The sequence below is a fragment of the Neltuma alba genome, unplaced genomic scaffold, assembly GCF_004799145.2.
Source record: "Neltuma alba isolate B1F8T4 unplaced genomic scaffold, ASM479914v2 tig00011067_pilon, whole genome shotgun sequence".
In the NCBI taxonomy this organism is placed as follows: domain Eukaryota; kingdom Viridiplantae; phylum Streptophyta; class Magnoliopsida; order Fabales; family Fabaceae; genus Neltuma; species Neltuma alba.
In genome coordinates this window covers 431,516-444,647 of record NW_021635810.1, presented here as the reverse complement: position 1 = coordinate 444,647, position 13,132 = coordinate 431,516, and the positions used below count along the sequence as shown (strand labels likewise).

Sequence of the window (13,132 nt, the reverse complement as noted above, 5' to 3'; positions counted from 1 at the left end):
TAAAAAAAAAAATCAATTCTATCAATATTAAATGAAATTGCAGAGAAGAGCAAAAAAAATATATATATAAAGAGTTACATTTAAGTATTAACCGTAAGGACAAATTTGACAAATAAGAATTAATTACTTTTCAAATAACTAATATTTTAGACCAAATCATTCTTTTAGGAATGACTTGTATTGTGGACAAGAGAGAGTAGGAGAGTTGAATTTGAACGTGTGCATCGGGATGAGTCATCTACCCAAAATTATAATATAATAATGGGCTAAATCAAAGGTTTTGGGGGCTAAAGAATTCTGATTTAGGATGTTCATAGAAAATGTCGTCAGTGGGTCTCTTTCTAATTAAGAGGCTTATCTCTATTAGGTCCAAGCTAGCACCATCTTTCCAAGTACATCAATCAGTTCTTTGGCTTCTCCTGTACATACAGACGAGTAGATATTCACTCATCATACTAGGCAAAAACAGCATGCAATCACAATCACTACATAATAATCTGAGAAGAACTTAAACCGTTCCTTGCTTGTGCATGAACTCTTCTTTTGTGATTGGAGAGCATTTGACAGAACAAAATATAGAATATATCACATCAAGAAGGCCAAGCAATGATGAAGGCACACTAATCCCGGCCTGTTGAACCATCTTGAGCGTGATTCAAGCCTTAATGCTGTTGCTAGATAGTCTTGATCGAACAGACTCCAAATCTGGCACGTCCTTAATACTGCAAAATCATCAGAGTCAGGACATTGCAGATATGTAATATCCAAAGTTCAAAAGAAACACTAATAACAGAGTAAAAACTGAAAACCAAATTTCGAGTGTGGCATGGCATCCCATAGTAGCTTGAATTTCATTTCCCTTTCATTTTTTATTGATGGCTTCATTTTCAGTATATTACGACTCAAATTGGAACAAAAAGAATTCTGACTTGGGATGTTTTACCAAGAAAAGACACCGCCACCTGTTGTTTGTACAAGACATTCAAATCTAATGATCTGCCCGTCCCAAGTCTTGTGACTACTAGAGCACCACTACCTTGTGGGCGATATACTGGCCACATAACCCATGCAAGCATGATAATTTATATCCATGAGAATTAACAAAACCAACTCACAAAAATTTAATTTTATTTAATCAAAACCGAATTTTTAAGATGCAAATCCACAAAGTTCAGAAATATTCTGCTTTGGCATCTGACAATGATCTAATCCACTCAGTTTCTTCCATGGCGGGTAGATGCAAATTGAGAGACTCACCAGTACATAGTATCTCCACTCAGTTTGCCGAGAAAATTAATCTGCTCTTCAGCTTCTCCTGTAGAGAAGACTAACTAGTTAGTCACTCATCATTGTTAAGACACTAACAAGCAATTGAAAACTACTTTGAGTTATAGTCATAATCAATACATACTCATCTCAACAAAATCTAAATTGATCGTTATTATCTTGTGCAGGAGCTCCTCTTTTGTGACTGGAGAGCATTTGATGGAACAAAATATAGAATATATCACATCAACAAGGCCAAGCAATGACGAAGGCGTCTGCTGCCCAGTTGTCGAACCACCATGTGTCTGATTCGTATTTTCATGAGAACAATGAATGACCTCAGCCACGTGTATTGAGATAATGACAAGAATATAAAACCACAAATAACTCATAAAAAAAAGATATAACATTTACCAGAAAGCAAAAAGGAAAAATAATTTGGGGCAAGAGCAATAACTTGATCAAATCATGGCCTCTATGACAACACATTTAATTATAAACTCTTACTACATTATTCAAATTTCAAACTGTATCCATGCCAAAAATGAATAAAATGGAGATGCATGTATCTTTCAGAATTATACAATTGCCCCATTCTATATATTTTTTAAAGCAGAGAAAAATAGAATATGGGCTAGCATGTTTAGTATGTCCCTCACTCTTGTTTTAACACGAAGATGATCAACTCAAACAACACTGAACTCTATTTTATTCTTTAATCCCACCAAGGTAGACAAGGTTTGAGATGAACCAAGATCAAGATACAAAATGAACAAAATACTAGCGTCTATGAACAACACGGAAAAGGAACACATGCTCATACATGCTCGCTCACACATGCTCACATATGCTCATACTAGCGTCTGTGAATAGTGCATACTCAGAACAGTTGCAGCTCATTTGTCCACCTCTCCTTTCTATCTTCTTTCCCATATCCTCAACCTATAAAAATATCCAATTACATCATTTTTTTTTTCACATAAACATTATTAAAAACAGTTTAATAAATATTGACCGAATACTCGTGAATAATAGCAAACACAAAATCTCTTACAAATGGAAAAATTAAATGCTGATAACTTAAGAAGTTCAGAAACTAATTTGAAATGAAGAACTCCCATCCAATGGTCATCACAAAACTAAAATTGAGTATCACTATCAATTTGATAGCCAATTCAACATGAGTATCTATCAATCTAAGAAAATCATAAGTTAGTTTATCAGTTCTTAACTCCCTTTGGTGCTTACATTAATAAAATCTCATTTGCCAGAAGAAAACAAAAGTTGGAACAGTTCATCACAAATGGGAGTTGCCCTTTACTTGTGCATTTATAGAAACACAATCCAATGCCTATTCGATCTTTCTCTTTAATTTGTGTCGCCTTCTCTAGTCCGTTTCGAATTGGGGTTCCTAAACCTTCGACCAAAACGTTGCCAAACCTCACCTCCCAAAATAATCCGTTTCTCCGCTTTTTTTTTTTTTCCTAGTTTACTCGTTCAAATTCGTTTCCTCTTACACAAAATTTATGGGCTTCAATATTTGGCTTTTAGTTGTTGTCAATTCAACGGCATTTTCATGAGAATATTATAAACGCTGAAAATCTATTATCAAACTCCTACAAAAAAAAAAAAAAAGAGGTGCAGAATTGATATAAACTGATGAGATTTTGTGCAACTTTTGAGAACGAATGGATATGATAGCCTATCATTTGAGTTGCTTAAAAAACAGTGTTGTGTTTGAGGTTGATTTTCCAAAATTCTTATAGTCAAAAGGGTACAAAGTAGCCAGTTTCGTTAACCCAGGTAATGTCCGTTAATTTATGTACAATGGGTCCCACAATTTGTACACGAGTGACAGTGTGTCACTCCATCTAAAGAGTCGACCAAACTCATTTGCTTCCATTAATTTGAATCAGAGGGGTTGGTGTCAACTTAATAACTTGATTGTCGTTATCACATATGAAAATCAATAGGGAGAGCGAGCGACATCATGTGGTTCTAGTCTGAGCAAAGTAAGTGGTGTAACATTCCCTTGCTTCTGTTAAAGCGTTGGCTGCTTCCATTGAAGCTTCGAAAGCGACGAAGGAAGGAGTGGGGGCTGTTTGCAAATGGCATCATCGTCATCCTTTTTTAAGTAGAAAACAACCCAAATCCATATCTACCTGTCAAGATTCTCTGCCCTTGTTCCTTCTCTTTTGTAGCTCGGAAAGATTGTCTTCTCAGGTGTAACTACTATTACCTCTCGCAGATTTCTCTCCCTCTCTCGATTTCAGTTTCAGTTTCCACCTCCTTCAATTTCTTTCTTCCACACACAAACCCCAGAACTTAGCTCTAAGCTTCCCTTCAACTTCTTTCTGTCTCTCTTAATCACTTTCTCCTTTTGTTAATTGATTGATTCGATTTGCCCTTTTTTTCATTTGTTATTTCTATTTTTCATAATTTCCTTTCCCCCTTTACATTTCCCTCTTCTTATTTCAGGTTAAGGCTTTCTCATTTCACTATTGGCAGCTCATATTTGGACTTCACCACATCACCAATAAAAGTCGCCTCATCAGCTTCTACAGTCAAACCGTTTCCTCTCTCCATTTTTTTCTCCGGTCAACGTTACCCGGGTTAATGAAACTAGCTACTTTGCATCCTTTTAACAACTTTTGCATATTTTTGCACCCAAAAAAAAAACATTATGATACCCAATGTCCCTTCATATAAAATTTGTTGTTAAATATGCACTTTTGCCCTTGTTAATATCAACTAAGGTGGCTCACAAATATTAGTGAGTTGGCAGTTAATCATGCTCACACATGAATACTATGCACGTAGGCTGTGACCTCTTCAGCAGAATTTTTTTTTTCTTTGGGAAAAAACAAGCAGCTCCATCCTCCTCTCGCTACAAAGACCTCGCCTATGGCTTTGGCACCAGCCACCCGCTTGGAAGAGAAAGGGGAAATTGAAAGAGAAAAGAGAATGCCGAGAGCTTCTAACTCGTATGGCATCCCACACCTTGTCTTATAAAAAAGTTATGCAAGGAGTTTGTGCGTTCTATATCCCAAGAGACCAAAATAGGAGTAAGTGTGTGAGATGAGGTTGTGGGTCACCGGGAATGGTTATTTGCCAACCGATTCTATGAAATGAGAAATGAAGCTTTAACAAGAACTATGATTAATTACTAACTTGATGAATTAATGTTTAAATTCCTACTAGGAAATATACTTATATTTAGTATTTGACAATACATTGAACAGTGTTGCAAGATAAAATGAAAATCATGCTCATGCACAAGACCTCTAATCATCCTTTTACAGTCGCTGATTAACAGTGGACTACCTATATTTTTTTACTCCTTTTATACAAGTACAAGATTGGCCTTAGCCAAACACGTATGTGTATGTACGTGAGAGCATGGAGAGAACCGTTTGACATGCTCTTCTTTTCTCTTGGAATTAACATTTTATTTATTTTTTGCTCGACAAATTGTAACGTGTGCATGTATCAAAAGTTCAAATTCAAACTTGGATTTTCTTCTGAAAAAACATTAAACGGGTATCATTTTTTGTTCTTTGAACGATTGATTGGGGGGGGGGGGAGCAAGAGCTTTCCAATATAATGCGTAATTTGTATAATTTAGTTAGGATTGCTCATCAGAAAGCTAAAAGTGCTAAGCCACCACAGGCGAATGGTTCCAAGTGAAGGAAGGAGCTCTGCATGCAATTGGCCATTGCACCACAATAAGGCAACCCTCTGTCATGTTGATTCACAAATAGTCTACCACTAACAACAATTTTGCGGCATTAAAACCCACAACAAATGATTGCTTCTTTCCTGAAGAATAGATTCCCTTAGGACAGAGAGTTTCAGTGGCCTATGGGGATGGGGTCCCTGCATCTCATGAAACAACTATAAAAACAGTAGCTGTTTTTGAATTGTTTAATCTGCATTGTAATGCAATTTGGAGGGTTAGATTTGCTGTTGAAATAACAACACTCTGTGTTTTATTAGAATACAAAGCATAAATAAAAAAGTGATGAATCAACAAGCTATTGGTTGAAATGGTATTGGTTAAAATGATAAGCTGTCTCACTTCTATAAAGAAGAAAACACAAGTTCAAATCCTGAGAAGCGTATTTGTTGAAAAGACTTTAAGCTTAACGTTTCCAGAAACCGCTCTCAAGTCCAAAATGACTTGAGAAAACTCCAAGTTTACACACACACACACAAAATAGAAGATGATGATTCGTAGTAATAAAATAAAAAAAATCTGGACATTTCAGACTTGCTGCTCAACCATTCCCAATATCCTTTGTATGCAATTTAGTGCTAACCGTGATCTATGCTAGCAAAACTCACCTCATTGATTGGCAGCTGATTTTGTGCACAATCAATGCTAACAATTTTATTGGATAACTGTCATACTCTCAGCCAACAGCGGATAAAAGGATGTTGGTCGTATTTGACAAGTAAGTTTTTTTCCTTTGCTCCTCTCCCCACCCCCGGGTTTTTTTTGGAGGGGGGGGGGGGAGATTCTGCTCACCTAAGACAAGTTACTTCCATTAGCTCATACGTAATACAAAGATAGCAGTTTCATCAGATGCACTTCCCGTAACACAAGGGTTTGAAACTCTCAGAACATTAAATTGAGTGAAGACAGTCATATGCATATTGAACATTCTAAGCCAAAATTATTTCCTTCAATGTAAAGTATAAAATTTATTGGTAAGTCACACTAGTTATAAGTCATAAAGAATAATATAATAAAAATGTCCAGTTTGCTGATAAAATCACAGAGCAATCACATACAAACATAGTGATAGTGATACAATCTCTTGTACACGAGTATAGAAGAAAAAGGAAAGGGGATGACATTGCATTTTTCCTTCTCGAATCACCCGGATCTCAATATGTACAAAGGGAACAGTAAGCATCCTGTATGGGTAAATGCCTGTTAATTCATTAGTTGACAATATACAGTGCACTCCTATTAAAAAACCATATTTCAGATAACTTAGATTAGGGGTGCTACACACCTCAATGGAACATTTAATAGGCTACCAGTTAGTCATTATCTAGCAATTGAGAAGTCACAAAGAATAGCACCCCATGCATACCCATGTACCTCATGATTTCCTTTGCCTTCCTTTTGGTTTAAAATCCTCTGGCTTAGCTAGACAAGTAGAAGATGAATTCATCTCATCCGAAAGTTCTGCTGCCAATTGAAACTTTCCTGCTCTATTTAAGTTTGCAATTAGTGATCGATAGATGTATATGGAAGGACGAATCTTCATCATCTTCATCTGCCTGAAAAGTTCCAATGATGCCTCAACATTTCCTGATCGACCAAAACTCTCAATTAATGCAGCATATGTAAGCAAATCTGGTTCAATTCCACTCTCAACCATCTTCCTTAAATACAATAAACACATATCAAATCTTCCAATCCTTCGCAAGCTGTTGATTAAAGTGTTGTAAGAAATAAAATCTGGGACAATATCAACTTCCTCCATAGATGCAAACTCAGTAAGCATTTCATCCATACGACCTGAACGACCTAAAATATCTAAAACAATATTGTATGTTATCAAATCCAGAGTAAAATTTGCTCTTTTAAGGTGATCAAATATTAACAATGCCTTATCCTTCTGCCCACTTTTGGCAAAGGCATAAATTATCCTGTTTATCACTGATATACTTGAACGGCTCATCTCTAATACTTCTTTAACAAAACTTAGCAGCTCCACACAATCACTCGACTCTGTGAAAGCTTGAGAAAAGTTAAGATACACGGTTGTGCCTATGGATTCATTGGACAACAGCAATTTCTTGAAAACTTGACATGAAAGGTCAATATCATTCTTCTGACTAGCCATTACTAATAAGCGGGCATACAACTTATAGGAAAAGTGAATGTTCTTGTCATGCAACACTTTTAGCATTTTTCTCGCAGCAGAAACATTCCCTGCATTGCACATCTTATCAATGTATGCAGAACAGACTTCCACACTTGGTGCCGATTCATTTTCAATGACTGAAAGAAAGTCATTCAATACTTCATCTGACACACTATCTTTATCAGGAGAGGCCTCTGTTGCAAGGTAACTGAAATTGCCAATGAGACAACTTTGACAAGTTAAAATCAACTAGATTCAAAAGAACGGATATAAAAGGACATGATAGAGACCCATGTATCACAAAATCATATATTCCAATAAAAAAGTTAAAATTAAGGGGAGTCCAGGTGGACCACTATAACACTTGTTTATCCGATGGCATTATCTAATGTCTTATGTCTTATCATCAAGTAAAATAATAAAGAAATGCAATAAGTCCACATGTAGACTGAAAATTTTGGTGCTGAAGCCCCAGTTGAATAAGCTGACATAAAATAGAACCTGACATGAGCTTAAATTATTCAAGTATATCATTTTTTTCTATAAACTATTAGAGTAAATTTTCAATTTAATTTCTCAATTTACAGGCATAACAATTATCAATTTTTAATCAACAAACAATAAAGAATGAACTAACCACAAGAGCATTTGATTAGTCAGTGTCAATCTACATTAGCTTTTAGCATCATAACATGTTTGTTGCCAGGGCTACTGAGCAAAGTCATTAAAGGTTGATGATAATATGAATTTGGTTTTTTACACTCTTGTCCTCCTAAGCACATCAAACAAGATCTCTAAAACTTATTACACTCCTTCAGAAGGAAAACAGTCCAAAATTTTTAAAAAGAGACACTAGTTAGTCAAAATACTGTTAAAACCAAAATAATTTCTTGATACCAAAGGCAGTAGCATAATCTGCCATGCTGCCATTCTAGACTGGGAGAACGAATTTTCTGCTCTTGTTTCCTTTGAAATTCAGACTATATAGGTTAAATCTCTGTTTCTATTTTTATTTTCAAACCCAACTATCAAGACACACACATTGACAAAAGCAAGTACTTTTGGTGACTCGTTCAAACTTCAAGTTTCAACCCATTATGGACAACATAGAACAGACCAAACTTGCAGAAACCCCTAGTACAAGTACGTGACAGAGTTAAATACCGAGTGCCTCTTCTGGATTCTCTAGACACATATTTAGAAGAAACCATTCTGATTTTGCCAAAAGGATGATCAACAGACAGACAAACAGAGAAAGCAAACAAGATTTTCATTGGCCGAGTTTTCAAGGAGTCTATGGCATTTGACAGCTCCCTTGCTTATCACAAAATTTAAAGAAAGAAATCATCTTCTTGTTCCGATCGTATTTCGCAGTATAATTAAGTGAAATTCACACTTACCATCTACTTATTCTGAAAATAGACGAATACACGGAATGTAAACTCAACGCTGGATTGAAACTGGGATTGAGGGAGATACATGGAAGAATAAGCTGAATGCGTCTCCCAGCAGCTAACATGCTCGATCAAGCATCTATTACAGACGAACCATAGAACTTAACACCGAAACTGCGAAGCCGGGCAAATATGAAATTCGAGTTCCAAGAAAAATTCAGTTAAAACCCTTCTGAGATTTGTGACTAATCAATATATCCGCATGGATTAGCAGCAACTGGCATTGCATCACCTCATATGTAAACCACTAGAATCAATAACTCATGAGTCCTTCCTTCTGAACCACATAAGCAAAAGACGGAATGTGAGACTGAGAGATTTAGGAAGGAATACGAGAGATATGTGAAAACCCTGAAATATGGGAGAAACGACGCACAGGAGAGACGGCCAAACACACATAAGACTGTAGACTGGAAGGTCGAAAAGAAGATTAGGTTTCGCTTTGGGCCGCCGTAATTCTCATCATCACCGTGGCTCTTTCTCCTTCGACGTTGCAGAGCTTCGCCTGTGAGAATCGAGGGAGTTCGGGTGACTAAGAGAGACAAAAGGGATTTTTTTTTTTTTTTTTAACCTCGTTTATAGTCTATTAGGACTCGAGGTAGTAATTTGTAAGCATCAAACAATAGTACTCATTTGCCGGCATTTTTCCAAAGTTTTATGAGATTGTGGAGGAAGGAGAAAATACAAGAAGTCACTGCATTTAAACATTTATTACAGAGATAGAATTAACAGGAAGAAAATAAAATATTCTAAAAATTGCCAAAAAAATATATTAGTACATGTGAATTTCAAAATCCTAATTTAGATCTCTCATACTATTTAAGAATTTTCAAATATTGTAAAGTACACAAATGGCTGTTAGTATGTTTTTCTTTTGTTTTATTTAAATATTACCACCTCAACGTCTTTGGTCAGTTTATGACCGGTGGCCAGTGGTTAGAGCTCCAGTAACAGTGACCGGTCGTTGGAGCTCAAGTGACTACTCTTTCTTATGTATTAACTATTTTTTTTAGGTATTAACCATATTTGTTTTTAAAACTCCGATAACTAATCTTGTTTAGCTACTGACTACTCTAGTATTGTAATTGACTACTTTCATTTTTAAAATTTTAGTGACTACTCTTATTTAGTTATTGACTACTCTAATTTTGCTGTTGACTACTTTTGTTTCAAAAATTCCAAAAATACATTAAATGTTATTAGAGATCTAGTGACTATTGAAATTCTAACTTATACAAGCAAACCATATTTGATAAACGAAAAATCCGTTTGTGTGTGTGTGTATTTGTGTATGGAAGTCATGGATTTATACATTCAACTCAATTTCATTTTTAATTCAACAGTAAACCAACATCATTTTTCAATATATCCAAAAATAATACAATATGCATCCTCCCTTATATGATCGTTTACCCTTATACTGCAAATTGGAGCCATAAGCTAACACATAATCCCATAGGAATTAATCTATTTTATTGGATTATTCCATGCTCACCGATACTTGAGATATATTTAGCCAAAGATATAGAGTTTAAGTTTGGACTATGGCTCCCCTCCTTTGAAAATAACATAAGGAGGTATCACATGTCCCATAACTCCAATGAATTCCTAGCCATAGGAAAACATAAAAGATGGAGCCCTGACAAGTGCTATCCATTATGCACCAAGTGATGACATATCACGTAGTAATTTTATATCTATGCAAATCTCCTTCTATCTTTAGCCAATAATGCATATGTCATCTGCAAATAATATTGCATTAGAAGTACGTCCTCAAATATATTATTAAAATAAAATCGCAATAAAATTTTCAGACCAATTAACAGCAACTCATTATAATTCAATAAATATTAATATATTTAAATATTGATCATAACTAACAGCAAAAAATCTTAATAAAATAAAGTAATATATTAAAACATTTATTTGAAAACTCATGGTATATACATATATTTCAATATGATATAATAAAAACTAGTAAATCCACAACATAATCATACATAATTCACATATATATGAAAAAATTTTCAAAGTTACTTGCTACTCTTTAGCTTACAAATAATCACACAATGATTACTCTAAAATTCTCAAGAGTCTACAAAATATATTTATTAATATACATAACTCAAACTATTCCAAAACTACTCTAAAATTCTAAGACTACCATCTAAACTAAAATTACAACAATATATTAACTCTCACAAATCTAGCTATTTATAATAGATATAATATTATTTGGGAATAAAAAATTTTCATATAAGACTATTTAAATTTAATAACTTAAATAAATATATTTGTTACCTAAAATATAAATATTTTCTATTAAAATTTTAATTATTTATTATAGTCTCGTTTAAAATTTTTCCTCAGCCAAACAACTCCTTTGATTAAAATTCTCAATTTACAATTCTTCAAGCTTTCAAAAATTATTTCCAAAATACATCTTTAACCTATTCAATATTCAAACCGATTAAAATCTTAATAATACATTAAATAACCCAAACAAATTATTTAACTTAAATTTAATCTTGAAAAACATTCTATATGTCTTGAAAAATAAATTTTTTAACTAAAATCTTAATTTAAAATTCTTAAAACAATCATTGAACAAATATAAACTGATTTAAATTCCTTAATAATATATCTTTAAATTTCTAAGGTTATATATTATCAAAAATCAATACTTACTTCATATCCAAACCATAAAATTCTCTTTAAACATTATAATGATACTAACAATATAAAACTTTAAATATATAAAAAATATTCATGAAGAAAATTTGATAAAAAAAATATTTTTGTGTACTTAAATAATCTCCAAATATTATATTATCCTTCAAACACCACGCACCCTGTAACTCCAAGTCTCTTGCTCGCTCTCTCTTGCTCTGCTCATTCTCTTTCTCTCTCTCTTTCTATGCCTGTTCAGGGTATTTAACATAGCCGTATTTATTTCTCCCCTTTATTTTTCTTCAACCTACATCGCCCCCTATTTTTTTTTCCCCATCTACGTCCTCCTTCTTCAATTAATGCTCCTCCCATTTTTTCCACCCTCCTTAATTACACCACCCCCACCTTTCCACTATGGTAGAGGTCGGTGGTTTTTTTTTTTTTTTTTTAAACTTTTCAAAATAATAAAAAAATATTATTTTATTTATTTTTTTACTTTAATTTTTTTAGAATTACAGATTTTTTTTTAAGTAGTATGTTACAAAACTAAGCTTGTATTTCATAAGAATTGGAAGATTGCACCCATACATGCTCACATATACGAGGGCCAACTTTTACATCCGAGATTAACCACCTTCCACACTGGTGAGGGAGGTTGATAGAGCAAACTAGGTTAATTTTTTTTTTTTGAGTTTTTGTTGCTATAGATTTCAGTATTACTGAAAAAAGAACTGAAATTAATTGAGATTAAAGTATGGCAGTTTTTTTTTTTCAATTAAGGAATCAGTTAGTGAAATTAGAGTCCTTAAAAATGACAAGTTAATAATGTGACATTACTATTTGGTAACAATATAATTTTTCCGTGTGTGAAAAAAATAGCGATTTAACCAAAATTGACGGCAACTAAATAGACTAATTTCTTACTAAAATACTACATCCAGTCCTAATTATAAAATTTTATTTGTAATCTATAAACGAGATCTTATAATTAGAATCGGAGGCAGAAACTACAAAAACTTTAACCTAAGTTGACCATAAATCTAGAAATAAAAATGATTTTCCCTAAAAGAAAGTAGCATCTCACTAATTTTAAAAAATATTCTTAAATGTTTCATTTATTCAATTTAGGTTTTCATCTAAAAGAAAACCAAATTATATAAATTAAAATTTCATAAATATTCTCATAAAAAATAAAATATATTAATTGAACTGAACTTAAAAAAAAACCAAATAAAATGACAAATAATGAGGTCCCTTTACATTGTATAGCCATGGAGTCGATTAAAGAATTTGTTGGCACAAAGAAAAAAAGGATTAAAGAATTTACATAACTTGGGTTTTGAGATGCCATATTTCGAGGTGAATTATCAAACATCTTTCTTGTTTCGTCAGTCATTAAAGCAATTTCGTATATTAAGATGTAATCCTATAACAAAATTAACTTGTTTAGGCATCGTCGCCACCCTCCATATTAAAAATTAAGCCTCCAAAACTCTGGTTTCCATGAAAACATGTTTTCGTACCCTTGTGCATTTTATTAGGGAAGAACTTAGCATCATGACCTCTCTATTCTAGTGTCCATGCTTGTAAAATCTTCTCTAATCCTCCCTCCGTTATACTAAATAACTAATTTACAGAGATTAAAAAATTAATTAAATTATTTGTTTATAATAAATATGTTTATTTATTAAAATATCCCTTCCAATCATTATCATCAATATATATATTTATATCTTTCACCAAGCCATGCTCTTAAATGGCTTATTCATGACTATTCTCACAATTCTCTCTTCACAGGCCATCTAATGAATAAATGAAATAAAAAATTGATCTCTTTGGCTGCTCGTTAGCTGACTTGAA

General features: G+C 33.4%; 1 protein-coding gene across 4 annotated transcripts; it reads right to left on the bottom strand.

Moving 5' to 3' along the window:
* Positions 1-5,929: 5,929 nt before the first annotated feature.
* Positions 5,930-9,129, bottom strand: LOC114761032 (pentatricopeptide repeat-containing protein At1g11900). Of its 4 annotated transcripts, none has more exons than XR_003742109.1 (3): positions 8,549-9,129; positions 6,288-7,356; positions 5,930-6,186 (listed from the first exon to the last, which is right to left on the bottom strand). XR_003742109.1 is itself a non-coding variant. In XM_028950341.1 (3 exons), exons 1-2 carry the CDS (start codon positions 8,665-8,667, stop codon positions 6,378-6,380), a joined length of 1,098 nt encoding a protein of 365 aa, XP_028806174.1. In that variant the 5' UTR covers positions 8,668-9,129; the 3' UTR covers positions 5,930-6,186; position 6,377. The 4 variants fall into 4 exon arrangements, 3 of the variants coding, with proteins under 3 accessions (XP_028806174.1, XP_028806173.1, XP_028806172.1); XM_028950341.1 differs by having other exon boundaries at positions 6,377-7,356; XM_028950340.1 differs by having other exon boundaries at positions 5,930-7,356; positions 8,549-8,879; positions 8,979-9,129.
* Between the last annotated feature and the right edge of the window lie 4,003 nt (positions 9,130-13,132).

Coding starts and splice junctions, on each gene's coding strand:
- LOC114761032 (XM_028950339.1), bottom strand. CDS start 8,667: ATGTTAGCTGCTGGGAGACGCATTCAGCTTATTCTTCCATGTATCTCC. Junction 7,357..8,548: donor ATTTTCAGAATAAGTAGATG/GTAAGTGTGAAT, acceptor TGGCAATTTCAG/TTACCTTGCAACAGAGGCCT.